Source organism: Cynara cardunculus, assembly GCF_001531365.2.
Source record: "Cynara cardunculus var. scolymus isolate 2C chromosome LG 6, CcrdV1, whole genome shotgun sequence".
Classification (NCBI taxonomy): domain Eukaryota; kingdom Viridiplantae; phylum Streptophyta; class Magnoliopsida; order Asterales; family Asteraceae; genus Cynara; species Cynara cardunculus.
In genome coordinates, this window is record NC_037533.1 from 16210550 (window position 1) to 16237907 (window position 27358).

At 36.3% G+C, this 27358-nt stretch overlaps 4 protein-coding genes across 4 annotated transcripts in view; 3 read left to right on the forward strand and 1 right to left on the reverse strand.

Moving 5' to 3' along the window:
- Window positions 1-161: 161 nt before the first annotated feature.
- On the forward strand, window positions 162-2102 carry LOC112514623 (two-pore potassium channel 1-like). The gene is made up of 3 exons (XM_025121198.1): window positions 162-242; window positions 541-1414; window positions 1801-2102. The coding sequence occupies exons 1-3, from the start codon at window positions 233-235 to the stop codon at window positions 1937-1939; spliced, it is 1023 nt and encodes a 340-aa protein (XP_024976966.1). The 5' UTR covers window positions 162-232; the 3' UTR covers window positions 1940-2102.
- Window positions 2103-5917: 3815 nt separating this feature from the next.
- LOC112514882 (cysteine synthase 2) lies at window positions 5918-11757 on the forward strand. The gene is made up of 6 exons (XM_025121512.1): window positions 5918-6195; window positions 6297-6371; window positions 7113-7256; window positions 8192-8563; window positions 9837-10072; window positions 11070-11757. The coding sequence occupies exons 1-6, from the start codon at window positions 5983-5985 to the stop codon at window positions 11290-11292; spliced, it is 1263 nt and encodes a 420-aa protein (XP_024977280.1). The 5' UTR covers window positions 5918-5982; the 3' UTR covers window positions 11293-11757.
- A 1057-nt stretch (window positions 11758-12814) lies between these two features.
- On the reverse strand, window positions 12815-15726 carry LOC112513992. Its single transcript, XM_025120255.1, has 3 exons — window positions 15391-15726; window positions 13526-13623; window positions 12815-13434 (listed from the first exon to the last, which is right to left on the reverse strand). Exons 1-3 carry the CDS (start codon window positions 15455-15457, stop codon window positions 13165-13167), a joined length of 435 nt encoding a protein of 144 aa, XP_024976023.1. The 5' UTR covers window positions 15458-15726; the 3' UTR covers window positions 12815-13164.
- A 2926-nt stretch (window positions 15727-18652) lies between these two features.
- LOC112514204 (cylicin-2-like) overlaps window positions 18653-27358 on the forward strand; it is a 19406-nt gene continuing 10700 nt past the window's right edge. The window contains exons 1-8 of the mRNA XM_025120534.1: window positions 18653-18834; window positions 19375-20201; window positions 20297-20330; window positions 22275-22357; window positions 23799-23858; window positions 24283-24393; window positions 25099-25179; window positions 25275-25358. Coding sequence (XP_024976302.1) covers window positions 19377-20201; window positions 20297-20330; window positions 22275-22357; window positions 23799-23858; window positions 24283-24393; window positions 25099-25179; window positions 25275-25358 — 1278 coding nt within the window. The 5' untranslated portion in view covers window positions 18653-18834; window positions 19375-19376. The remainder of the gene's footprint in view (window positions 18835-19374; window positions 20202-20296; window positions 20331-22274; window positions 22358-23798; window positions 23859-24282; window positions 24394-25098; window positions 25180-25274; window positions 25359-27358) is intronic.

Consider the following 27358-nt stretch of genomic DNA (forward strand, 5'->3'; position numbering starts at 1 on the left):
TATATATATATATATATATATGTATATATATATGTGTGTGTATGTATATGTATATATATATATGTGTGTGTGTATGTATATATATATATATATATATATATATATATATGTGTATGTATATATATAAGGGTTGCATTTCTTTTATTCTCATCTCCATTGGCAACTAGTTTCCAAGTTTCCATTTGTTGAGAGATCTCCTCCCCTTTCACCATTCTCAAACACTCAACACCACATGGATATTGGTATGCTTCTCTTTCTTCCTCTTTCTTGCGATAATTCATTATTTCTTACTGGATAAGTGGCGTTGATCTGGTAAGAATATTGTTTTTTAACCAGTTTTGACTTATGATGTCGTTAACCGAAATGTTTTCTTGATAAGGATCAAGAACCTTACTTCTCCAACTAGCTTTTACTTGGTTAGCGGTTATCCTGTAAGCTTAATTGGTAAACGGATCCAATGCAATGGACTTCCATTTTGTATGCTAATTACAAATCGGATTCAATGAAATGTTGATATTGAAGCTTTGAATTGTTTTGCAGGACACTTGGAAAGTGGTGCAGGCGAAGTTGCCATGACACCGATTAGTGGAAACCAAGTTTCACCAACGAGACAACCAGAGGTCTCACCTACAACGGGTGGAATAAAACCATCGGAGCCCTCACTTGAAAACATAACTTGTGCCCTTTCTTCAGGGTTCCAACTTATGCATAAACTTCGGGAAGTATCTATAATCTTGTTTATTTATATGGGTGCGGGCACGGTATGCTTTTATCTCGTCAGACACCAGATGTCTGGAGAGAAAACCAATGGAGTCCTCGATGCTTTTTATTTCACCATTGTTCTATTGACTTCAATCAAGTACGGAGACTTATGCCCTGATAGCACTCTTACACTACTACTTGCCTCTCTCTTCGCCATCATGGGTACGCTTATTATGGCACTACTCATGAGTATATGTGCACGAGTTTTAGTCAAGCAATCGGAAGTAAAGCAAAAAATTCGGTTACATAAGCATCAAATTGGTGGTAGTATTGAAGCCCGAATATCAGAGCAGAGGAAAACCAACATGAAATATATGTGTATAGCACTAGTGGTATCCCTTGTGGTCCTTATTGTCGTCGGGACAGTTGTCTTGGTTTCTCTCGAAAATTTGGATAATATCCACGCGTTCTATTGTATCCTTGCAACAATTACAAGTGTAGGTAGTGATAACTGCTTCTCAACAAAAGGTGGGCGCGTATTCGCAGTGTTTTGGATGTTATTGGGTACTTTTTATTTAGCTCTAGCTTTCCTTACTTTTGCGGAACTATACACTCAAAGGAAACAAAGATCATTTGAGAAATCAGTTCTAGAAAGAACCACAACACCTGAAGACTTCTACGCAGCTGATTTTAATAGCGACCGTGTTCTATCGTAAGTACAAGTAACTATGAAACATGTAATGTATTCGCATTCATTATATACGAGTTTTCTAGGCATGCATTAGGTACAAGACGAGAGCGGTCTAGAAAGGTTTTAGGGTTTTAATTTGACACAGGTAGTTTAGTAATTTACCAATCGCCGTCTCATGTTTCTGATTTTTGCTATAGAACAAAAAAAATACAGTTTTCCCACTCAGGTCTTATCCTATTGATAGCAATATTTTAGGCATGTCTCACATGATAATATAAAAAGGTCTCAAGGTCCACTAAGTGGATCCTACATGTCATATATAGAATTTGTTCCACAACCATTTTGTGATATAAAACTATACCTGTTTTATCTTTATCTTGATTATATCTGATTTGTTTATTACACAGGATTTCTGAATATACTCTTCATAAGCTAAGTGAGATGGGAAAGATCAGTCAAGAAGACATGGCACCTATCGTGGAGGACTTTCGAAGACTCGACGTTAATGACAAAGGTGCCTTGACGTTACGAGAAATTACGTATTAATAATCCGCATGGTATAACACAGACGTTGTACCTAAACATCTGTGTGATGTGACATAAGACACTACTATAGATGGTATTTACTGTTTTCTTGTATGTATTTGGATAAAGTTTTGTGATAATAATAAGCAAAGAGTAAATTACGTTTTTGGTCCCTGTGGTTTGTTGTAAATTGTTATTTTCGTCCCTATGGTTTATAATTTGTTGTTTTTGTCGTCTATGTGGTTTACAAAGTTGTTACTTTCATCTATCGAGCTTAACTATATTGAATTGCCTTAGGGACTAAAACAGCAAATAATTGCAAACCGTATGTTAAAGTTACAAGGACAAAATTCGTAATTCTAAACAAATCACAAGGATGAAAATCGTAATTAACCCTTCAATAATATAATTGAACAAGTTCTTACCAGATCACTTATCAAATACGACAGTTACATTTAAGGTGAGAACATCGACGAATTTAAGGGTGAGGTACGCGAGAAAAAGGACGACCGTAGATGACATGGAGTGACTATTAAGTGTTCTTTTGTCAATCATCAATACTCGATCAGAGGGTGTAAAGTATAAATAACAGTATTTTTCTCAAACTGATTTTACAGTTGCACCAAATAGTTTTACTAATTTATCTGTATAGTCTCGTATCGTTTAGACTTGGATTATTTCTCATCTATATTAGTTGTAACCTGATTTTCTCTTCTTAAAGACTCTTTTGGGGAGTAATTTAATTAGGTTCCACATATTCTTATATGGTATTAATGTCAATGTCAATGTCAACCACTCTAGGGACTCGACACTTTGGGGGCAATTTGTACTTGACAACAATTTACCCAGTAAGCGTTACTCGTGGTAAGAGTCATCGCTTTCACTTACCGCGTAAGACTCTCGGTACTTGTCTTTGCTTTTACCGGTAAGATTCATGGTACTTACCATATTCATCTAGTAAGGTAATATTACTTGATAAGCGTTTATCCAGATAAACATTTGATAAACAGCCCCAAACATTTATAAAGATGCATATAATATACCTAACATTCAAAACACACGTTGCTTTCATATTTTAACTTTAAAATAAACTATCAAAATTCCCCAACAACTTTAAGACCATGATGTATGCACTTACGATATAAAATGACGTATACACTCAGTTATATTCTTACGTTAGTTTTTCATGCTTTTAGAAAACGTAAATCGAACAAAAACGACAGTTTATTTTTCAAAATCCGAAATTAATCTGTATTATTAGTTATAAATCATAAACTCGATTTTTTAATGCACCCCAACTGTAAAAGCTTGGTTGGTTTTTACCTCGGGTTCAAAGCTAGGCCTCCCTCTAGCTTCGATCATTGAGTGACTAAAAATGTCTCCTCATATTAGTATCTTTAGAGGCAGGTTTTATGTGGGGCTGATTAAGGGGCCGTTTACCCAATTGCTTAACCGGTAAGCACCTACCGATAGGAGTCAACACTATGATTTATTTTAATGCGTAAGATTTTAGTATATTAAAACATATCGAATGCAACAATTTAGTGGGTAAGCACTTACCTGGGTAAGAGTCGTCATCCTCACTTACGGGTAAGACTCTCCATCATTTTCATCGCTCTTACCGGTAAGATTCTTGAATCTTCTCATGTTCATCCGATGAGGAAATTTATCCAGTAAGTACTAACCAAATAAGTGTTTAGTAAACGGCCCCTAACATCATATTATGGGCATTTAAAAGAACTCCCTTTTTTAACAAATGATTCATAAAAGCACTATGTATTGGTTTTGATTTTTTTTAAGTATATAATATTTATATACGGCAAATGCAACAAATAAATTCACATACCCTCCTCACATTTGGTAAGGTTTGAACCCCTGACCTTTTATAAGGTCAAAGACGACGATACAACTAGATAAAGAAGGTGATTTTGATTTTTGTTATTTGCACTCTAATAATTCTAATCCAACTACTAGTGTGGCCGATTGCAATAATTTGAAGGTAGTGCCATTAAAAGTAGGGTATTTTTGTCTACAATTTTATGCAAGTCCATCACTTATTATTAAATAATCAATTTAATCGACTTTATATTATTTAATAAATAAATAAATTTAGTTTTTAATTTTTTTTATAAAATAATTAATTAATTATTTCGTGTTATTTGTAAATAGTTAATTAGAGTTTGTTTCAAATGCAACCCATCAAATTCGTACAATCAATGCAACTTAATAAATTGAAATATTTATGGAAATGATGAGAGTTCATTTATTATGATTTAAATATTTATGGGAGATGAATACGGTTCATTAATTATGATCAATACTTTATATTATAGAAACAATCAAAACTTCTATGAAATTACATATTTATCAAATTAAATGAACGGTTAAGATTGAATTGTATTGGTTGTATAAATGTAAGGGGTTGTATAATAACCCAACTCTATTTAATTAATAGATAATTTACCTTTATAAAAAGATTCCGATTCAAAATTGTCGATGTAAATCGAGATGGTAAAAAATAGGTTATCGAATGGATCAGGTCAGTTCTAAATTAGGGATGACAACGTCTTGGTCTTGACTAAAAATCCTAGGCCTAGTAACCAATTTCGATTCCATTGGGCCGGTCATAGGTCTCTGTCTGGTAATTCGTCTCGATTCCATTGGGCTGGTTTCAGATCCAAGTTCGGTTTCTTTTAAATATTTTATCCTCGAAAATGCTATTATTTTTAAATTTTAACATAAATATACTTTGAATAATGTATTTACATGAAAATCTGCAGAAAAAAAAAACTTGTATTATAATATATAAAAACCTAAAAAAAATTGAAAATTCGGTCAATATATATAACCGGGTTGGGGCAGGCATTAAAATTCGATAAATTTGTAAAAGAGTCGGGCCATAACCGGTCCCAATTAATAAGGGCCAAGTTGGGCCCAATTTGACCATGTTATCATATTATGATGTTATATAGAGATGGCCAAAAACTGTGTCGGCCCATCGGTCTAGGTCCCAATCCCAGTCCCATCCACCATTCCGGTAACCGATCTCGGTTCCAACCAAAGACCCAAGACCCGATTAAGGTTATTCATAATCGTTTATGAGAACCAGACTCAAACCAATCCCAATTGTTTTTCTTTCAAAAACTCAATTTTGAAAGGTAAAAATACAGCGTTTAAAGAAGTAATCTAAAAAAAAGACTTGTGGATAACCAGCCCCCGGCTGGGCAGTGAAAATTCCTAAAAATCGTAACCGGTTAAAGACTGTCGGGCAGGTCGCGGTCACAATCCGGGCTGGTCCGAAAGTCGGTCCCACGACAGGCCAGTCCTGGTCTCAATCCTCTTTCGGTCTTGAGTCGGGCCCATTTGGCCATTTTTAATGTTATATATAATCGGCCTTAGAGATGGCCAAATCGGCCCGGCCCGACCCGGGACAGCCGGAGGACCAGGACCGGGACCGGTAAGGACCGGTTATGGGACCGGTTGAGGTTTTTGGTAGTTTCGTGGGACCGGGACTGGTTATGGGACCGACTATGGACCGGCCCGGCCCGGTTTGGCTTGAAAATTCAAATAATTTTATAAATAAATGTATTTTTAAATAATTTTATAATGTATTTTTATAAGAAAACGTAATTTTAATTATATTAAAACGCATTTTTAAAGTGTATTTAAGTGACTCAATTGTAAATTTTATAATGTATTAAAAATATATATCATTAAAAAAATCAAAAAAATCTTTTTTTTTTAATGCAAGGACCGGTTGGGACCGGGACCGATGGTCCATAACCGGTTATGAAGTACCTTGACCGGTCCTATCATTTTCAGTTGGGACCGGGACCAAGACCGGGACCAGTTATGGCCGGTTATGAGAAAGATGAGGACCGATTGGGACCGGCCTGACCGGTTTTTGGCCATCTCTAATCGGGCTTAAAGCTTTGATGGGCCTAATTTATTGGGTTGGGCTTAGTCTTGTTTGTTTAAATGATTACACCGTCCGGTGATAGCCGGTTGGCGGTTGCACAACCACGCCGTACCGCCTACTGAACTGCAGCTCCGACCACCGCGAGATGGCGCCATCGCCAAAGCCAATTGCAGTTATAGCAGCCGTCTCTGTGGCCCTGTGTTCTCTCTACGTTTTAACCATCAGACGTCGAGCCGCGACTCATTCGAAAGGCAAAACCCTAACAGATAACAAACCGAAGAGAACTGGAATAGTTGGTGCCATTGGCAACACACCTCTCATTCGAATTAATAGCCTCTCCGATGCGACTGGCTGTGAAGTAACTGATTATCTCCCCCTTTCTTCATTTATAGATACAGAGATTTGTGTTTTGATTTTTCTCGATTGTAATTTTGAACTGTTTGATTCTTTTTTCATCAGATTCTTGGGAAATCGGAGTTTTTGAATCCTGGAGGAAGTGTTAAAGACAGAGTCGCCGTTAAAATTATTGAAGAGGTTGATTACTTGATTTGGTCTTCTTTATCAATTCTAGGGTTCTAAACTTCTAATAGGTGCTAATATGAGGATTATACCTTTTTCATTAATGAAGGAAATCTAATAACTCATATTTCGTTTACTGTAAACGAGTTGATGATAGGCTGGCTCTCATCTGGTTCTTGAAGTTAATCAGATCACCTTAATGCTGCTGCTTGGGATTACCTTTTTTTTTGTTAACCAGTTTCTTTGATGACGTAGATACCAGTTTATGAAATCTTTACAAATATGGCAACATGTTACCGGTCAAAATGGGTGAAAATAGGAAATTTTTGCACTTTGTTACAATAAAAATAGGGAATTTTGAAAATTGAGTGGGAGAAAAATAATTGTTCCAAACCACAAGGGTGGTGCCTGATTGGTTTGAACTTGGCTCCAAAGGTAAGGTCAAAAGTACCTAGAGGTCCCAGGATCAAATCTAAGGAGGAATAAAAATCCCCTTGTGGCCACGGAGGTTCAAATGCGGTGACTCCAGCTATCTGCAAAGCAGGTGGTCATCCTGGGATTAGTCGGCTCGCATAGCGGGTTGGATATCCAGGTTAATAAAAAAAAAATTTGTTCCACTAAATAGGAACCAAGGCAAGTTTCGTTACATTTTGATGTATTTTGCTCTAAATGATATTATGAGATTGAGACCTTTATGCTGATGGATATTCGTCGTTCTTAACAGTAGTTTTGTTTTTAACTTTGAAACATTTATAGGCCTTGGAATCTGGACAACTATCTCGAGGTGGTGTAGTTACAGAGGGAAGTGCCGGGAGCACAGCAATTAGTCTTGCAACAGTTGCTCCTGCTTATGGATGCAAATGCCATGTGGTTATCCCAGATGATGCTGCAATTGAGAAGGTAACACTGATTTCAGTTTCTGAACTAGAAACTTGTTATATGTTACTACAGGCAAACTGATCAAATTGGAAGTGCTTTTAATTTTTCTCTGCTGTTATATTTGTGTGTTGTCTTTTTCTTATTCGTTTTCAAATTTTAGCACCGCCTTTCTTATTTTCAAGTTGTTCATATTTTTCTATTTCAATTTTTTTGAGCAAGTTGTATCATTTCTTTTCACGCACTTTGCACAAGCCAAGGGTCTTCAAGGAAACAGGAACTCTACTCATTGGGTAGAGGTCAGGTTTGCCTACATTCCACCCTCCCCGGACCCCTCTTCCTGGTAGGACATATTGGGTTTGTTTTGATTTATTTTGTTTGGTTTTGTTAAAAGAAAATCAAATCACTTTCCTTTTTACGATATGCGTGCACAAAATACTTTTGGACTTTATCATATTTTGGTTAGGATAACCCAAATCAGTTCTATTACCATAGATGGCAATTTGAGTTCTCTGAGCCCTTTCACATGTAATCCTTTTGAATTCTCAACTTTGCAAGTATTTGCTACTTGTTAAGAACGCTCAAGCATTGTTGCAATAATGTACCACTAAGATTGTAAAATATGATGGCATGGATATCCGTTTATGCGTTGTTTATGAAAGTGTTAACAGCAAAATGTACGATAAGTTTGATATCCACGTCATCAAATTTCACAAGATCAGCAGGTTACCTGTCAAAATGGGTACAAAATAGGAAATTTTGTAACATTTTACATTAAATAGGAAATTCTGAAGCTTTGTTACATCAATGGAGAAAAAGTTTATTCGTTTTACTGGATAGGAACTAAACCAAATTTTGTTGCATTTTTCCCTAATTTTATCCATCTAGGTTTTCTGAACGAGCCCCTCTGCATGGTTGTTTGCATTCTTTACTCATCCTCATTCCGTTGAACATTTCAGTCTCAAATACTAGAGGCTCTTGGAGCAACAGTGGAAAGGGTTAGGCCGGTGTCGATAACTCACAAAGATCACTTTGTCAATATTGCAAGGAGAAGGGCAACCGAAGCAAATAAGCTAGCACTGAAGCATATAAATCAAATGGATGCCAAAGATGTAGACCATGCCAATGGAAAAGAAACACAATGTACAGTGTTCTCTGGTGAGCATAAAGGTGGCTTCTTTGCAGATCAATTTGAGAACCTAGCAAACTACAGAGCTCACTACGAAGGAACTGGACCTGAGATCTGGGAGCAGACTGGTGGTCAATTGCATGCTTTCATCGCAGCTGCAGGCACAGGCGGCACTGTGGCTGGTGTTTCTTGTTTTCTAAAGGTTAGCTTCCCATCCTTGTCGAGGGGGTTGCCCATGCCCCCACTTTATCGTTACGTATCGATGGGAAAAAACAATTAGAGGTCTTAACGGTTTGGTGCGTGGGACAAGACAGGACAAAAACTTGTTGTCTCACGGTTGGTGCGACATTGAGACTGGGACAGATTGGGGCTGAATAGGGGGTGGAACAAAAATCAGGCAAATGGAACAAGATTGTTAAACTACTAAACTACCCTTGTCAAATTAAAACCTAAATCCTTGCACGCTTCTTTCACTCGCCTACCTCACTCTCGCTCATCGACTCTTGTCCTGTCGCATCTGCGGTGCGTTTGGAACACAGGACAAAAGAGAACAGGGATCACTGTTCCATGTTTTGCAGGACGTTTTTGCATAACAAAGTGGAACAGACGTGTTCCACCCGCTCTCTGGAACAATGTGGAACAAACCTATATTTTACCAATATACCCTCTAAATAAAAGTTAATTCTCTTCTAAAACATCAAATACGCCTTCCTCTTTACATTTTATCCTTCCTTTAAACTTTATTTATTGTATTTTTTGCCATTTAAACTTTCACTTTAGTGTTCCAAAAATATTATTTCTATGCGGTTCCTATATTTTGGTTAATTTATGTAATTTATCAAATATTAGTAATAAATAAATAATATATAAAAGGTATGAAATAAAAATCGGAACCTACATGAACTGTTTATTTTGGTGTCATTTGAACTTCTTGACGAAAACTTTCTAATGATATATTTTGTTATAAAAATAATTATTTTATTGTAATTTAATATTACATAATTTAATCAAAATATATAAAAGACATAAAAAAAACTCATTTGGGGTAAATTGGTTATGTACCTGTTCTGTCCGGTTCTCTCTTATCAAACATTGAACAGTTGTTCTGTCTTGTTCTATTTTGTCCTGTCATGCCTGGATACCAAACGCACCCTAAAGATTCACCAACTTATATTTGATTTGTGCTCCCTTAAGCTAACAAAAAGTAGTTGCAATCCGGTGGTAGTTTCATTGTGCATGGCATTACAGGTTGCAAGTTTGAACCCCTTTGGCTCTTTTTTAGTTTTTATGGTAACGGCAACAGTAAAGAAGGAAAAACCCCACTTGGGTATAGCAAAAAAAGCACTTGTATACCATTTTTAATTAACCGTACTTTCTATAATTAATATTTGTTTTATTTTCTATTATGTTAATTATTTTGTGCCCCTGCTTGGAAAAGAAATTGGGCTTAATGTGATTTTTGTGGTCTTGTAAAGGAAAAAGATCCAGGGATAAAGTGTTTTCTTGTGGATCCTCCTGGTTCGGGTTTGTTCAACAAAGTTACAAGGGGAGTGATGTACACAAGAGAAGAGGCTGAAGGGAAGAGGTTGAAGAACCCATTTGATACTGTCACCGAAGGAATAGGGATCAATAGATTGACGGAAAACTTCAAAATGGCTCAACTTGATGGAGCTTTCCGTGGCACTGATATCGAAGCTGTGGAAATGTCTAGGTATGATTCATTCATATCTCCTAAAAGATAGATGATTATTTATACCAAAGCATCATTGGCCCAGTGGTACCCGGGTTACCGGTAGATCCCAACCTCCTAGGAGGTTAAGGGGTCAAACATCACCAAAAGCGAGGAGTGCGCGTGAGTATTTGCCGTATATAATTATTATGTCATGTAGCATTTATGCTTCATTTCTGCATCATTTTGTAGCATCTTGCCTCTTTTTACAAGTGAAAAAAGCCAAAGGTTTGGCTCATTTTCAACTAAACAGTCATAATTGAAAGACCAATGGTTTTAGCTAGGTAGGAATAGGATCTTTGCGCTTTCTTGTAAGCCCGTCTTCAAAAAACCCCCAAATATGTGACTTTTAGTTATGCTTTGCTTACCCCTTTCGTAATTCGGGATCTTTTTAGAAACGGTCTTTGAAAATTTGGCCTTATAGGACGTCAAATATATCTAAATTTCATAATATATGCTTCATAGGACTTGCGTTTGTATAGGACCAAACAATTGTGCGTTCTGTGTAAAGGTGTTATAATAACTTGATAGGACATTGGCATTCTAAGAGGTCTTTTAGGACACTTTTGAAACGAGATGTCCTATTAACCTTTTTAGGACATCTTTGACAAGTGTTCTATGAACACGTTCTTTTATAGGACATTGGTTTTTATAGCACATTTGTTCAAATAATGTCTTATAAAAAGACTAATAGAACGCTTTCCTTAAAGAAGTCCTAAAAAACTGTTAGGGTACCCAGAAGGCCAAAACCGTCATATCAACTTATTTCAACACATTTACATAGGACGAACAATTGTCTGGTCTGGTAAATGTAAATCCTTTAAAACAATCTATTAGGTCATTTATACATATATGGCGTCCTATGAAACCAATATTGTTGTAGTGGACAAAAGAAATAAGGTGTGCTTCCGTTTTACCCCGGCCCTAAGGATATACAGGGTTTGTTTGGTTTGAATCTAATGTTTCTACCGTTTGTCAGATTCCTTCTAAAGAACGATGGCCTGTTTGTTGGAAGTTCTTCGGCAATGAACTGTGTTGGAGCTGTGAGAGTAGCGAAATTGTTGGGCCCCGGTCATACAATTGTAACAATTTTGTGCGATAGTGGGATGAGGCATCTAAGCAAGTTTTGTAACCCGGAGTACCTCGCTCAACATGGCTTAACACCGACAGCAAAAGCATTAGAATTCCTTGATCGTAAATGAGATATCATTCCATATGCAACGGACCATTTTGTTCGATTTCAGTAAATGCAGGGATTTATTTGTTCAAAAAAGATGTCCAGAGACTTCATCGCTTAAAATATGGAAATCCGTTGGGTTCTTACAGATTTTCCCGAAATAATTTTATATGCGGCAGCATCGAGTTTTGGACGCTTGCAGTTACGAATGCACACTCGGACTCCGTATGCGCCTTATATGATTCGGTAGGCTGCACACCAGCTAAGGACCAGACCGTGAAAAGAACCAGAGCCGGTTGGACCTGGCTGGGACCATTTAGGACCAGGCAGACCCTCTTTTTCCCAGCCGAGGGCTCGGTCCAGACTCCGGGCTATGTATGCGAAAATAGCTTATGTTTCTTAAAACTACACTTTGAGAAATTGTATTCTAGTTCTGGGATGTTGTAAGTTGTATACCTTTTATGTTTCTAAATTATCTTCTAAGAGAATATATTAACGTTTTATTTATAAATGTCGCTTATAATGATGTAAGATGTGATGTCGAGGTCCATGATGTGTTCTGGTTAAGGTTCTAAATGACGTAAGATGTGATGTCGAGGTCAAGTCTCAAGCCTTAGAAGTGATGTTGTTTTTTAAGGCGTGGTTTATTACAGCAAATTTTTATATCATATAAATTATTATACATATAAACATTATATTTTCTACGATTACTCAACGAATCAGTGATGTTAAATAACTTAAATTAGGTTATGCATTAGAAACTAACAGATAAAACACTAAAAAAAGTAAGAAAAATCAAATATTGCTTTAGAAAATCTTGCATTAGGTCATGGCGTGGAACACAAGCCTTAAGGCACAGCACCACGGCGGTTGTTGCGGAGAGTTTTTCTGAACACTGGTTCTGGTATGTGGACAGGGTTAGATAGACGAAAATTAAGTAGGCAGGTAAAAGAATTTTGGAGTTCTAATCCCAAAAAAAAATGCATTTTTGTTTCACTCGATCTTATCCAATCCCAGTTTAATTGTACTACACACATCCTTACACCGGGAGACTATTTACTTACAGCTTAATAATGGTATGGGGAGGCTTATTCGCTCAACGTACAAGAGTGTTTCTATACAGCTTAATCATCAAGTCATTAAGCCAAAATGGCTACATGGAGTAAGCTAGCACCCTCACTTGTCCCTATTGAACCACTTCAAACAAATTAATACCAAAAATGCCCTAGAAAATAATCCTACCCTCTCTCTTTACCTCCCTCAAATCTATCAGTTTGTCGTCCCGAACAAATTTTTCTACACATACAACTTAATCCATACAGGAATTAATAAACAATAAACAACCTCGAAATCATGTTTCAAAGTTCAAACCATTCAGAACTAGATATATGCCGATTATTCTTTGATTCAACCCTAACCCCCGAGACCTAACCAGTCGATCATCCCACTACCACCCGATAAAAGTAATCTTGATCTTAAGCAAACACCATATCAAAACCAAATCAAACAAACTCAGTATACTGCATTCGAAGATAAAGTTTGAGGGGTAATAAATATAGAGGCTTTACCTGTGTCTCTTGTTCCTAAAACAATCAAATTTTCATAATCTTGATTTCAAGCAAGCACCAAGGCGGCAATCTTGATCACATTATTGAGACTCGAAAGCATTTAACAAATGACAACCCAAACTAGACGTTGCAAAGCAACAAGTTCTGCTAAAAGAAGCTTCAAAAACCGGATGATGGGTCGGTATACATATCATGTAATTTGTGACCGCAAGTTAAACTGTATCTCGAATCCCCTTGATGGAGGGTAGTATAAAAAACCGTCTTTCGGGAAACTTTGATCTAATAACTCATTCAAAAACGCTCACAACATTTACCTACCATGAAGGGTATCATCGCCTTTCAAATTGAGCCTCGTGACAATGTGGGTCTAACCAATCTCTAGCAGAACTCCGGGATGCGTTAACCGACATCTTGCCGCCACCCACAAGATCTCGTAAATTTTCCAGCTTGTTTTCTCGCCCAGATCCACTAATTCTCTGATCCGCGTCCTTCAATTTCTGCTTGAATCTCTGTTTGCGGCCGGAAGAGTTTACGTCCTGTCTTGTTTGTGAAGGAGGGGCTCCGTGAGGTCCAAGATATATGTGTTCTTCCTTCTCGGCCTGCAGGAAAGCAAAGAAATTGATAACGTAAAATAGAGACAGATTCATTGACGCTTTAGAAATGGTTTAGCATGGGAAGTTGTTTACTCACTTTAATTGTGTGCTTTGAGTCGTCTATTTGTGGAGCATTCGTTATGGTTTGAGTTGGGTCTTCGATTCCCAAGCTCGGGATTACAAAGCCATCGGTGTCTAGTACAAATAGCCAAACAAGCATTGGTTAAAAGAACGAAAACTATAAAAGGAAAAGGATTAAACGGAAAATAAAACGCGTTCGGATCTGTTTCTTGTTTGCATGCACTTCGCTGCTACCCACGGCACTTGTTTACTGTTTCTTTTTGCAAGTTGGGGGTCTCGGAAACAACCTATCTACCTCTTGGGTGTAGAGGTAAGGTACGTATACATCCTACCCTCCCCATACATATGATAATGGATTCGTTTGGTTTGGTTTGTAAGAAGAGACATATATGTGATTGTAGGCTCGTTTTGCTTGATTTAGAATTATGATGGGTGGTGTTGGTATGGGGACTAGACCATACTCAGATACTCTTCGGGTTGGACCCTGCCCTAAGTCATGTATGGATAAAGTTGTATAGATTTGGAAAGTTTTTGTTTGGGAGAGGTTTTTCATAGATGGAATGAGTGTGTTTTTTAATTGGGAGGGGCGGGTTTGAAAAAACTTGGCTTTCTGCATAAAGCTCCTCCCTAGAAGCTTACTGGAAAAGCCACTATAATTAAGCCACTACCAAACAGTCATGTATGGCTGACCAAATAAGTTGTGAGCTCCATTAAGCTCATTAAGCTGCTAACAAACATGCCCCAAGTGATTTAGTTCTTAACCAAAGGATGTCCAATTTGCCTTGACCATCCATTCTTCGAGTTCGAGGTATCCCTTAAGACCAAAACCTAAGGCTTATTGATGCAGGTACCTTACTCCTCTTTGTACACACCCATATCCCCCTTGGATTCCATTGCTTGCAGGTCTTGGGAGTACTATTAGAAGGTCAACTTGCATGCACCTCGACTAATCTAATGCCCCCTTAAGATAACAGTTTAGAAAATCCACAATGAACCTAAAGATATTCAAACAAGCGACCTATGGGGATGAGTCCCAATCCCAAGGGCACAGAAGACAACAACAAGGATGATAGTTGACATCAACATGTGCCGGTAATGAATCCAATATCTAAAACTAGAGAAGATGGATTATTTGTAATAATTTGCTGGAAATCCAATTAGGGCATGAATTTCCCACTTCAAATTTGTGATGAGAATAACATCTACAATCCAGAAGGCATATTACAACTTACAACAACAAAAGGTCTACAAGAATTACATAAAAGATCACATCACAAGGCACAGCACGTGTAAACATAGTTTCAGTAGTATGCTAGTTACTATCAATTAGCACTGGTGAGATCAGATTATTCGCAGATGCATTCACCAACCCTAGCAAAAGGAAATCGTTTACTCAGGGGCACAAAAAAGCCTTCATTTGATCTACTTGTAATGACTACAATGGTGAAACAATAAACAAGTTACCCAAATGAAAACTGATAGTCTCTTCTTGTGTGGAACCTAATGAAATCAACTCTTGGAATTAATAAACAATGATCAAGTAGTTAACAAGTTACAGAAATGGGAAATGTTTACAATTTTCAATAGAAAGTAAGTTGTTGCAGTTTCAGTGACCAGATAAGTGATCGCTGCTTGATCATGGATTGAAATTGGCAAGTCGAATCGAGTTTCAATAAATTACATGATGATCTTCAACCATATGGATAGTTACATAAATCACAAAACCAAGCAATCTCACAATAGCATATAGTTCAACATGGATCCTTTTGTGAACAGCAAGAATTGCGTACTAGAATAACAAGCCCTAGAACAAGAACATGATACATTTTAGGGGGGGGGGGGGGAATAGCATAATCAAGCGAAACGATACATGTGGCTTACCCCACTCATCTTCGTCGATTGTTGGAGCATTTTGCACAGAAGGGTCCATGGGACACGAAATGATCATGGATTTTGAATTACCAAAGAGGTGCGAATAAAGCTCCGATGATTTGAAATCCCTACAAAGACAAATGGAATCAAAGAATTTGATGGATTGGGGAATTTGATTCCAAGTGTGAATGACTTTCTATATGGAATTGATCCGATGACGAATATGAAAGGAACGAGCATGAAGAGATAAACCCTAGAAAACTCTCGCGCATTCGTACCCAACCACGAACGTGGCGACTGGGGAGAGGTACCACACCACACCTATAGTCGTAGGTCTCATTGTTTTGGCATTGGTTTAATAATGTTTATTCAGATACTAACCGATAAAATTCAAAATTATCACCAACCAGATAAAATTTTAGTCTGTCAAAACAGTATCATATGTAATAATTTACCCAATAAGTACTAACCATGTTAATAGTTGTCGTTACTTATTACGTAGAACTCTTTGTTTTTGTCTTCGCTCTTTTCGGATAAGATTTTTGGTTTTTGCCTTATTCATCCGGTAAAATAATATGACTTGACAAGTGCTTACCTAGATAAGTGTTTGGTCAACGACCTCATAGTAAATTTTTAAGAAAGTTTTATATAGAAAGTTAAGTTTTTTTTTTTAATTTAGTTCTGATTAAAAAATATGATTATTTCAACATTCCAAATAAAACATGTTCAATCTATACATACAGATTAATCCATATTAATAACTTTATCCATACATAATGAAAATCAACCAAACATTCTCATAATTTATTAGGGTGATGTAGTTTTGGAATTAAAATGAAAAGAACGTAATCAGATAAAATACCCTTTAACGTTTCTTTTTGCTTCATGTGGTGGTTGACGATGGTTAATGGTGGTTGGCGGTGGTGGGTTGTGTGAGAATTGGTGGTGTTGGTGGTAGGATAAAAAGACTAAAATGGTAAGGTTTTTTTTCTAGCAGAATTGAAATCCTCTTGTGCATCGAACGAAGGAAGGATTTTTTTATTACCGAGATTTCAAATCTATTTGATACACTCCATTCAACCCCGTTAAGAGGACCAAGTGATGGAATTGAGCGAACCAAACGGCCCTTGAGCTGCGCTAAGATTAAGGGTGTGCAAAACTCGAATGTTTCGAAATCCGAACCCGAACAAAAAATAAGATGTTTATGCAATGTCCGGATGTCCAGAGATCCGAGAACACAAAAAACTTAAAACGACCTTTTAGGGGAATTTTTTGGTTCGGGTTGGGTTTGAATTTTAACCATCCGATCAGTTCGAAAACTCGAAATATATATACACATATATATTTTAAGTACTATATAAATATATTCATTAATCTAATTATGTTTGAAAATTCTAAAATATCCTAGTTGGTTGTGCTCTTTTCTAATTTCTAAGCATACTATCAGTTTATCAATCTTTTTAAATAGATGGAATTTATCCTCAAAATCGACTGAATATATATATATATATATATATATATATATATATATATTTGTATTATAACTAAACTTAGCCGACCTCAATCCAAAACCCGACCAAACCGAAACCCAAAAATCGAGACTTACTTTACATATCCAAAATCCGACCGTTTTTATTTGCCCACTCGATACCCATAGTTAAGATTGTCCGTTAAGTGTAAGACATTTATGTCTTTTTATCTTCCTTGCCTTGTTCGTTTTATCTTTTTTCAAGTCAAATGACCAAAATTTTATTTTTATTCCCTGTATATATAATAATCACACACACAATATATATATATATATATATATATATTGTGTGTGTATATAAATTGTGGTGTTTTTGATGATAAAGGCGTATACGTATTCAATCAATGAAGTAGTATTGTCTTCAAATTTTTAACGACTATTACCGAATCTGAACGTTTTTTTTTATAAGTCACGCTAACATCCATCTTGTAACGTTAAAACTAAATGAACAAAAAGTTTTATCTTTGACGAACCACAGGGACCAATTTGTAGCCTACTCAAAAAATAAAAAATGGTAAACTCTAACAAGAAAAACTATAATTTTAAAAGGATAAGAAGCTGTTTGTCAGTTGCTGAATGGTTTGATGTAGAATGATTAAGGGGCTGTTTGACGGTTGCTGAATGATTTGGTACAGAATTGTTAAGTGGTCAGAATGGTTAAGAAGGCCAGAATGGTTAAGTGCTGAATGAAATAATGTTGTTTGGTAACTGTTATCTGAATGACAATAAATTACCATTTTAACCCTGACAAGGGCAAAACCTCAAAATCAGTAAAACAGTAAAAAGGCAAATCAAGCAAACTACAAACTGAAAACCAACACTAAAATTAGGGCAAATCTAGCAAACTACAAACTACTTTGAAGGCTTCGAAGTTGAAGGCACAAAATCATTAGGGTTTGTATCTGAATCACAAAATCGATGACCTGAGCAGAGGCGGAGAGAGCGAGGAACGAGGATATCGCGTGGGAGGAGAGAATGGCGGGAAGCAGTAGGGGCGGCGACGATCGTGGGGGGGGGGGAGACGGCCGGCGAATGGAAGACTGACGATGGGAGGGGGAAGACGGCGACCATGGAACCGACGAAGGAGGGGGGGAAGACKGCGACCATGGAGGGGGATGCGATGTGAAGAACGAACATGGAGGGGGATGCGACCATGGAGGGGGATGCGACGAAGGAAGGGGGGAAGACGGGTTGAGAGGGTAAAGTTGGAAAAACCAACATCTGAATGGTTGAGTGGAGCTCTAGGTGCAAAATGGTTAAGAGAATATTGTAACCATTAAGAGGTTGTTATTTTTTTGCCAAACAGCTTCTGTCTCTTAGCGATTAAGAGGCTCCCTCTTAATGTCACCATTAAGAGGGAAACAAACAGCCCTTAATTGGTCAGAATGATTAAGATGCTTTCATGATATAGTACAAAATAAAATATAATTGTTCGGTAATTGTTTACAATAGAATTATGATGTTGAATGGTTAATGAAGACTCATGATACAAAATCATTTAAAATGTTTTAAAACCATTAAGAGACAGATTTTTTTTACCAAACTAAATTCGCCTCTTACCGATTCAGAGTCTGTTAGAAATAAAAATAACCATTTTCAACAAATTGAATGGTCGAAAAACGTACATTATAAAAACCTAAATAGATTATACAACACCACTTAAAAGATCCGCCGTTAATTCCGAAGAGACGGTGGGAATCAAATCTCAGCCGTCCATGAAGCACCTGGATATCCCGCCCAGTGCTGTGCATGACATGGCAAATTAAATGCATTTAAAATCCGTATTTGAAGTCCGAAACACTCGCGCTGCTATCACACTCTCAACGCTCCGACTTGTCTCAAACCGGATTTCGCCCCTTTTCTCATATCGAACATTCAATTCAACTCAAATCAGCTCTTCAACCTTCGATTCACCCCTAATCTATGTAAGTTTTTCAATGTTCTTACTCGTTTTTTATTCATTCAAGTTATCGATTACATGATCTGTTACTATTTTGCTTCATTATTTTTTACGTAGAAGTTGAATTATTTTGTTTAGGGTTTGCTATGGTTATCGAGAATTCCGAAGTTTTTTTGTTTGATTGATTGAATTGCTCACTATTTTCTTGCTGAATTATTTTTTTGTGTTTTGATTGTTTTTGTTTTTAGTTGGTGAGTGTATGTATGTACGTTTAAGTAGATCTTGCCATGATTTGCTGAAATTTGAAGCTGTGTAAAATAAACCAGTTTGTTTTTTTTCGTTGTTCTGATGTGTTATTACTTTATTTGTGAGTGCATTTTTGTGTGTTAATGAATTCATTGGGTTGTGTTGGTGAGAAAGCTGAAAAGCCAAGTGATATGCAATTTGTATACGTGTGGGTTTTGTTGGTAATTGCTTAAAGATGTTATCTTTAAGGGTGTCAGGTTTACTTATTTATGGTTGAATGTTGATGGAAAGTTGGTTGGTTTTAACTTGATATATCCAGTTATGGGTGAGGAAGAGGCAATCACTGAGGTTGGTGAGGCAGTGGCTAATGGGACTGTGTCACCAACTAAACCAGACAATGATGTAAGCGAGAAGAAAAATGGGCAAAAGGAGGGGGTTGAAGAGATTGGTGAGGACACAAAAGATGATAAGAAGGTTAAAAATACAGAAGTCAATGTTGACAAGGATGATGCTGAATTAAGTAAAGATGTCAAAGAAGGAGGAAAAAAGAAAGAGCTAAAGGATAGCAAGGAAGCAGGCGAGGGTAAAAGAAAGGACGAAGGGAAAGGCAAAACAAAGGAAGAAGGGGAGGGTAAAAGAAAGGACGAAGGGAAAGGCAAAACAAAGGAAGACGGGGAGGATAAACAAAAAGAAGGGGAGGGTAAAAGAAAGGACGAAGGGAAAGGCAAAACAAAGGAAGAAGGGGAGGGTAAACAAAAAGAAGGGGAGGGTAAAAGAAAGGACGAAGGGAAAGGCAAAACAAAGGAAGAMGGGGAGGRTAAACAAAAAGAAGRGGMKRKGGAAGTCGATGAAGAGGAAATTGCAAATAAGCAAAGTGAGAATAAAATTGCGGAAGTCGCTGATTTAAAAGACGAAGAAGACAAGATGGAAGAGATCAAACAGGAAAAACGTGCAACAAAGAAGAGTGGTGGAGAAAAAGGCAACAAGAAGAAGGTAGTGGAAGAGAAAAAAGGGAAAGAGCAAAAGGTGGAACCAAAGACTCCTGTTGGTCCTGCAATTGATCGACCAGTACGGGAGCGTAAATCTGTAGAAAGGTTGGTTGCTGTCATCGACAAAGATACTGCCAGGGAATTTCATATTGAAAAGGTGTTGCTAATTTGTTTTATTTTTAAGACCTTGTTTGTCATCCACGTCTTGAATAGATTGACTAATTTACAGTTTGTTGTTATAATGGCATGCAGGGCCGTGGTACTGCATTAAAAGACATCCCAAACGGTAAGTTCTGAAAATTTTCTTGTATATTATTATTGACGATGTTGCTCATTTATTTCTGCTTTAGGCTTCCGTTAGTCTGCTTGCAACATGTTTAAGTAATATGATATGCGATACACTTCTTTATATTTTACCTTATTGTATTTTATTATGGTAGATTTGTCAACCTGTAGATAAGATGGAGTTTTTCACAATCATGGATATTCTTTGCATTATATTTGATTCTGGCTTACTGACATTATTCTTGTTATTATTGGTTAAATTCAACTCTTACATCATACTTTTTATTAATGGTTCCTTGACACTGTATTTGCTTCAGTTAATGTTATTTATGATGGTTGTCCCATCATGTCGAGTTTAGAAGATAATGCTGTGATTCTTTACCTGCTATGTCCTTGTAATCAATACTATTATGCTTTCCACTGCCTACTGTGCGGCCACAAAGTTTCAGAAAGAGCTACCCCAAATTTGTCCTATCTCTACATGTTGCAAATTGGCATAATAGATTCACATTGCAATTAGTGATAAGAACATTTTGTCTTGCTATTATTGACTTTTGAGACCAAAGGCAGCGATGTCTCGAAATGCTGATGCTTTTAGTGGCCACACCTTATCTGTTACCTTAATCAGGTTCAATTATAGCTTCATTGGTAGATAGGGAAGATGATATTTCTAACTTGGCTTATCACCTAAATACTCATTATACCTTATAAGCTTATGTTTGAAATAAAGATTAGCAGTGGTTATATGACATGCATGAAATTTGAAGTAGTTATTATGGATAAATGATTGATCGAGGTTAATTATCTTCTTGTTTTGCCACTTCTGTTTGAGTTAAACCTAGCCCTAAAAATGCACGTGGCAACTATGCTCGTAATGCATGTACATAGGCATGTGTGGATATATGAAGGGACAAGGGTGGCGTCATGGACCCCCCTTGATTTTTTTATATTAACACATCATATGACATTTATATGGAAAGTAGACCTTCCTTACTTGGGAAACTATCAATGCCAATTTTTTTTTGTAATTTTAAAGCTTCCTTAGCATGCTCCATAAAAGAAATGTGCATTGTTCACACGATAAACTACAAAATTGACGATATATTCAATACAAAAATGATAGGCCACACATTCCATAATTGTAAATTTTACTAATGTATTTAAAATTTCCACCCTGGTCATTAGACTCTTGAAATCTGTTCATTGTGGTAGTACTTTGTTAGATGTCGCAACTTTGAAGGATGGGTGAAACCAATTTTAGCAACTCTAGCTAAGATGCTTAATGTTCCGGGTTCTTCTCGGTAAGCAGGCATGGCATGTGTGATTGCAGCTTAGCATTGTACTATTACAAAAGATTTGCTAATTTGAGGTTGAATCAGAGTTCTAGTATGGGCTTTGTTTGTCTTCAGAACATTTTGCCACTAGAATGGTTCTTCATCTGGAAAATATACAGTTTAATATTCATTTCGTGAATTTTCAAAGCAGTTCTTCCCATTAAGATATATGGTAGACTGTTCAGATCTTTTTATTCCAACTCCAAGAGACAAGAGTTATAGCTATTAAGTTGTTAAACCTTGGGAAAGCAAGACTTTGTTTTTGAGTAAAGTTCCTTCTGCGATCGTTTTAGGGTCCTTTTTTGTTCTGATGCTATGAGAAAGATAAAAGCGTACTTGCAATTATAATAGTTCATAATGCTTTTAGAGTTTTTTTTTGTTTTTGTTATTTTGTAGTTGGTTGGAAGTTTGTTTTTTCATTTAGGAAGTTGAGGGGGTTGGGTGGACTTTGTTACAGATGTATGTCTATCACTTCCTAACACTATGATATCTTTGATGGCTGTACTTTGCATCTGATAAAGTTATGCATGTAATAAATTTCCTTGCGTCAATAATTATCTCTGCGAGGTGCATTATTTCTGTCTGTGGATAAACCATGTTCTATTTTTCAGTTGCTTACAAGTTATCAAAGAAAAAGATGGCTGACGACACACTTAAACTGCTACATACCATCTTATTTGGAAGGAGAGGAAAGGTAAGTGATCTTTAACTCATGAATGTATGGATATCTGTGTTCTGGAATAATCTTTTGATAACAAATGCACTTTTTTTACAAAGTTCATCTTAATAGTCATATTGTCAAAGGGGAGGACTATTATGTTTATAACATATTGCTGTTTCTACATTGGCTGACCTGGTGAGAATCAGGCAATGACTAATGATGTGTCATACCTATTTGCTATTCATTTGAGTCCATCTATAAGGGCTTTGGATCCGTATAGGCAGCATCTTTCATCAAAATTTCATTCTGTTATGTGCATCCTTAATGTTTGTTACCTTTATCTTAATGCGCATCCTTGTGCTTAAAATTATTGTTGTTTCTACACTGGCTGACCTGGCAAGGAATCAGGCAAATGACTGATGATGTATAATACCTATTTGCTTTAAGGACTTTGGATCTGTGTAGGCAGCATCTTTCAACTAAATTTGATCTCTTCTCCTATGCACATCCTTAATGTCTGTTACCTTCGAATTTTCTGGGTGCTTTGTCAAACTGTACTAATTTTTGTTATGTTTCCATTTAGATACTGATTATACCAGAAATGACTGGATATGTGTCATAAAATTTACACTTACTGCAGTCAGCTACTTATGTTATCGACTTCTATCAAGCACTTCATGCATGTTCGTGATAGAACATGCTTATAATTGTTGAATAAATGCATGACTACTAATATAAACTACTGATGTTAATTTTATACCAATAAACAACACATGACTTGCAACCTTCAGGAAACTGATACTTGCTGTGGTTTTTAGTCTATTTTATTTAGCTTTTTTCATGTTTCTCTTGTCGAATATTCTAGGGCTCCACCACAGAAGTCTTGTAACACTAGAACAAACTGAGAAAGCTACTGGAACTCAATCATAACCACCATCATTACCTTCCTATCATTATTAATGTACTTTAAAACTTCTGAATTATTATTGTAACATAGTTGCCTATCAACAAATCCTATTCATCAAATATGATATGTTTAATGCTGAGGTTTGCATGCACACAAGTACTGGACCGTTATCAAGGAATAATATCTATGGCATATTGGGTAACAATTACTGTATGTTCTCCAATGAAAGAGTAATCTCTGTTGCATATGGAAGATGAACTTAAGTGGTAGTGGTTTGATGTAACTGCACGTGGGAGTTGCTATAAGAGAAAAATTGAATTATCAAGCTCTTGGAACGACTAGTTATCTATTATTTGGCCGTCATTAATTATATGGATTCTCTTTGTGATTATAGTCAATTTGTTTCGTTTTAAATAAAATCTAGCAGCAGTGAATGCATTATTGTCAAATGGGTTCAGTTAAAGGATTTGTTTGTTTTCGGTTCAGTTTATGAACTCTAATGGACTCCCTGATTATTCATTTGATTCTGTTATCTTTAACTGAAGGACTGTTGTGTGTGACTTGCAGGCTTTGCAGATCAAGAGTAACATATTGCGGTTTTCTGGCTTTGTCTGGCATGAAAATGAGGTAAAAATAACTCATATCGGTAGGAGAATATGGATCTTTTCACATGAATAGACCTTTTCTTATGCTTTTCATCCTAGTTTGAAAATGTTTTCTATACCTTGACAATTTGTTAAAGCTAAGCCCTAGAAGCATGATATTAAGATTCATAAAAATCATTACATATGAAAAGAAAATATATCTTCTCGTAGATATCAAAGAGTTAAGGTGCATACTAAAAAATGGTACAAGTTTTAAGTTAGCTGGGGATAAAGAACTACTGCAGTTATTGAGTTCTGCATACATGGTGGAAGTGTTATATGAGGAAGCAAGTTTTGATAGTAAAGGATTAAGGGTCTAAAATATACCATATAGGGTCAAGCTTGAGATATCATTTGATCGTTGTGACTATAATTCCTACAGCGGTAAGTATTTATTATTTTTGCAGGAAAAGCTAAAAGCTAAGGTGCAAGAGAAGCTTGACAAGTGTAATAAGGAGAAGTTGTTTGAATTCTGTGATATGCTTGACATACCTATTACCAAAACTACGGCGAAAAAGGTCTGTATGGTTATCATGTTATCATATAAAATCAACTGTCCGATTATTTAAGAGTTCCTGGTGCTAGGATTCCATTTTTAACGATGGTATAGTGTTAAAAACCGCAACGTGCATACCCAATTTTTTGGTCCAGCCTAACTGATTGTAGATTCGTAATACTCCATATACTTGTTTTTGAATGTCTGACATTCTCTTTCACATCACAACGCAGTATGGGGTATGTTTCTTTGTTGCATGTCATCGTGTTTTAGGTAATTTAGGGGCTGTTTGATTGGTTTTCCATCAAGTCCTGTATGGATAAAGTTGCCTGCGTGGATTAATCTGTCTATATAGATTGAAAAGATTTTTTGGGAGGGTTTTTTCATAGATGGAATGGAAGGAGCGTGTTTTTTAATTGGGAGGGGCAGGTTTAGAAAAAAAAACTTGGCCTTTCTGCATAAAGCTCATCCCTATAAACTTATTGAATAAGTTACTTTCTATATTATTAAGCTACTACCGAACAGTCATGTATAGCTGGCTGAATAAGCAGCGAGTCCGATTAAGCTCACTAAGCTGCTAACAGACCCTTAGGCTTACATTTTTGCCGGAGAAGAGTAGCAAAAGAGCATGTCATTGGACATGATGACATACTATAACATCATATGGCTTAGATTTTCTGGCGAAACTAGCATGGCAGCATGACATTATGCCCACTTTTGTATGCAGGAAGATGTCATTGCAAAGCTGATAGACTTTTTGTTGGTTCCTCATGCCACAACTAGTGAGTTACTTGCAGAGAAAGAGCAGGTTTGGCATTTTTGTCACAACTCCTAAAATTGGTCTCAACTCCTAAAATTATTTGCATACTATTGTGATCTCTCTTATGTGAACATATTCTTCAGTCAAGCAAAGGCAACAAACGTAAGAGGGAGAGCAAGAAAAGTGTATCAACTTCTGGGGCTGCATCTTCAAAAGACTCTTCGAAGGTACCTTCTCTTATTTGTAAATGAATTCAGGAACAACTAAACCCGAATTGCATAAGCTAAAAGCAATCCATAAGAGGAGAGCATCTGTAAAACTGATACTTGAAGTATGATGTCTAATCACACTTTTTCCCTGGTTTTTGCAAATAAAATGCGGAGAGCTTGTTTCATGGTGGCTCAAAATCCACTGTGCCTGATTGTAGTCCCCACTCCCCCCGTCCCAAAGAAGTGTCCACATTTCTATCTTGGTTTGTCGCAAAACAAGGTTCCACTTTTAAAAGTAATTGCTTACTTTCCAATTCTACCCTTAATTATGAGATCAAGAAATTCATTACTCCCTCAATAACATAGCATTCTCGAATTTGGGGAGAAAAGAAAAGAAATGGATGGAAAAGGATGGGAGGGGAAAGAAAGGAATGTGAACATAGTTTTTTATTTGTGTTCTTGGTGGTAGCGATTGGTATGCATACATGACATGATAAGACAGGACATGACTAATTGTTTGTCTTGCATTTGTTAAACTAGACAGGATAGGACAAAACTGTTAAAGTGAACAAATTGCCCCTAAATGCTGTTTAATGCTATTTTCATATCATATAATGATTCTAAATGACACAAATCAACCAAAATATTAAATAATTTTATCTATAATATGTATACAATTTTTTAAATATGTATAAATGATTTAAGAACATTTCAACACAACAATTGTAAATACGTACATAATTTAAGAACATTCCAACACAACAATTGTAAATACGTACATAATTTAAGAACATTCCAACACAAAAATTGTAAATACGTACATAATTTATTTAAGAACATTCCAACATAATAATTCTAAATACGTACATAATTTAAAAAATTTATAATGCAACAATTGTAAATAACGTGTCATACCATCATTAAAAGTTTAGACATTCAAAATACCACAATTGTCTTCACATGTCAAGTGTACCAAAAATAATCTAAACTTTCCAAGATAACAATTGTTTTCACCATATTCTAAAACAATTACTTGTCCCCATCATAAATTGACTCCACAAATTCTAGTTTCACATCATCATCAAAACTCTTCCAAAAACGATATTGGGATGGTTTGTCCTCAAAGTATTTACCCATTCAAATGATTTCCATCACACTAAGTCCAAGTCACTTCAACTGCTTGCTTAAGCCATCCATTTTGGTTGTAGAATCCGAGATGACTGAAACCAACTTTTCATTTGATTGGTTGCTTCATGGATTTCATTCTTGGTTTCTTCCACTAGCTTGGATAACTCGACTGTCCTTTTTCTCTTTTTACTGGTGCCTTCTCCTTCATTTGGAATGGAGAAATGAGAAGTATTGGAAGGACTTGCAATGGGGGGAACATTGACTTCAGTCACAAAACCGTCATCATTTTCCATGTTCATGTTTTCCAATGCGTCGGTAGCAGATTTGGCCATGTTTCCCGTCACATGATCTTTCCCGAACACCAACTTCAACTGCTCGTAAGCCGGGAATGGCTTATTAGCCATGTAGTTCTTGTTAGGATGTTCCTATGACAACAAAAAAACAAATAATTAATAAAGAGTAACAAAAAACATTATAATTACCATCGTCTAATAATCCACCACGAGTTTTAAGCAAATCACACAAAATTGCAAAAACATTTCTATCCATTCACAACTCATTTATACAGTTTACGACATTACGTTACTTTCGCGTGTAATACGTTTTATTTCGGTTGATCTAATTTGAAGTCTAGTGAAAGTTCTTTGACCCAAAGTTTCTCTTTCACTATATCTATTCTTCCATTCAATTAACCAAATTGTAAGGAAAAAGAAATACATGAGCATTTGAATGTAAATATTCCATATCTTAACGAGTACAACCAAGTGATTCCGGTCCATCACTACAAAATTCACAAAACAAAGTGATAAGGATCAAGATAAATTAGTTCAAGGGGATAAAATGTTAAAAGTTTATAAAAGGAGGGCTAAAAAGGGACAATCGGAAAGTGG

Excerpts from the sequence above, each read along its gene's own strand:
- LOC112514623 (XM_025121198.1), top strand. Across the intron at positions 1,415-1,800 it reads AATAGCGACCGTGTTCTATC|GATTTCTGAATATACTCTTC; the intron begins GTAAGTACAAGT and ends TTTATTACACAG.
- LOC112514882 (XM_025121512.1), top strand. The coding sequence starts at position 5,983 with ATGGCGCCATCGCCAAAGCCAATTGCAGTTATAGCAGCCGTCTCTGTG. Across the intron at positions 6,372-7,112 it reads CCGTTAAAATTATTGAAGAG|GCCTTGGAATCTGGACAACT; the intron begins GTTGATTACTTG and ends AAACATTTATAG. Across the intron at positions 7,257-8,191 it reads ATGATGCTGCAATTGAGAAG|TCTCAAATACTAGAGGCTCT; the intron begins GTAACACTGATT and ends TGAACATTTCAG.
- LOC112513992 (XM_025120255.1), bottom strand. The coding sequence starts at position 15,457 with ATGATCATTTCGTGTCCCATGGACCCTTCTGTGCAAAATGCTCCAACA. Across the intron at positions 13,624-15,390 it reads AATCGACGAAGATGAGTGGG|ACACCGATGGCTTTGTAATC; the intron begins GTAAGCCACATG and ends TATTTGTACTAG. Across the intron at positions 13,435-13,525 it reads ACTCAAAGCACACAATTAAA|GCCGAGAAGGAAGAACACAT; the intron begins GTGAGTAAACAA and ends GCTTTCCTGCAG.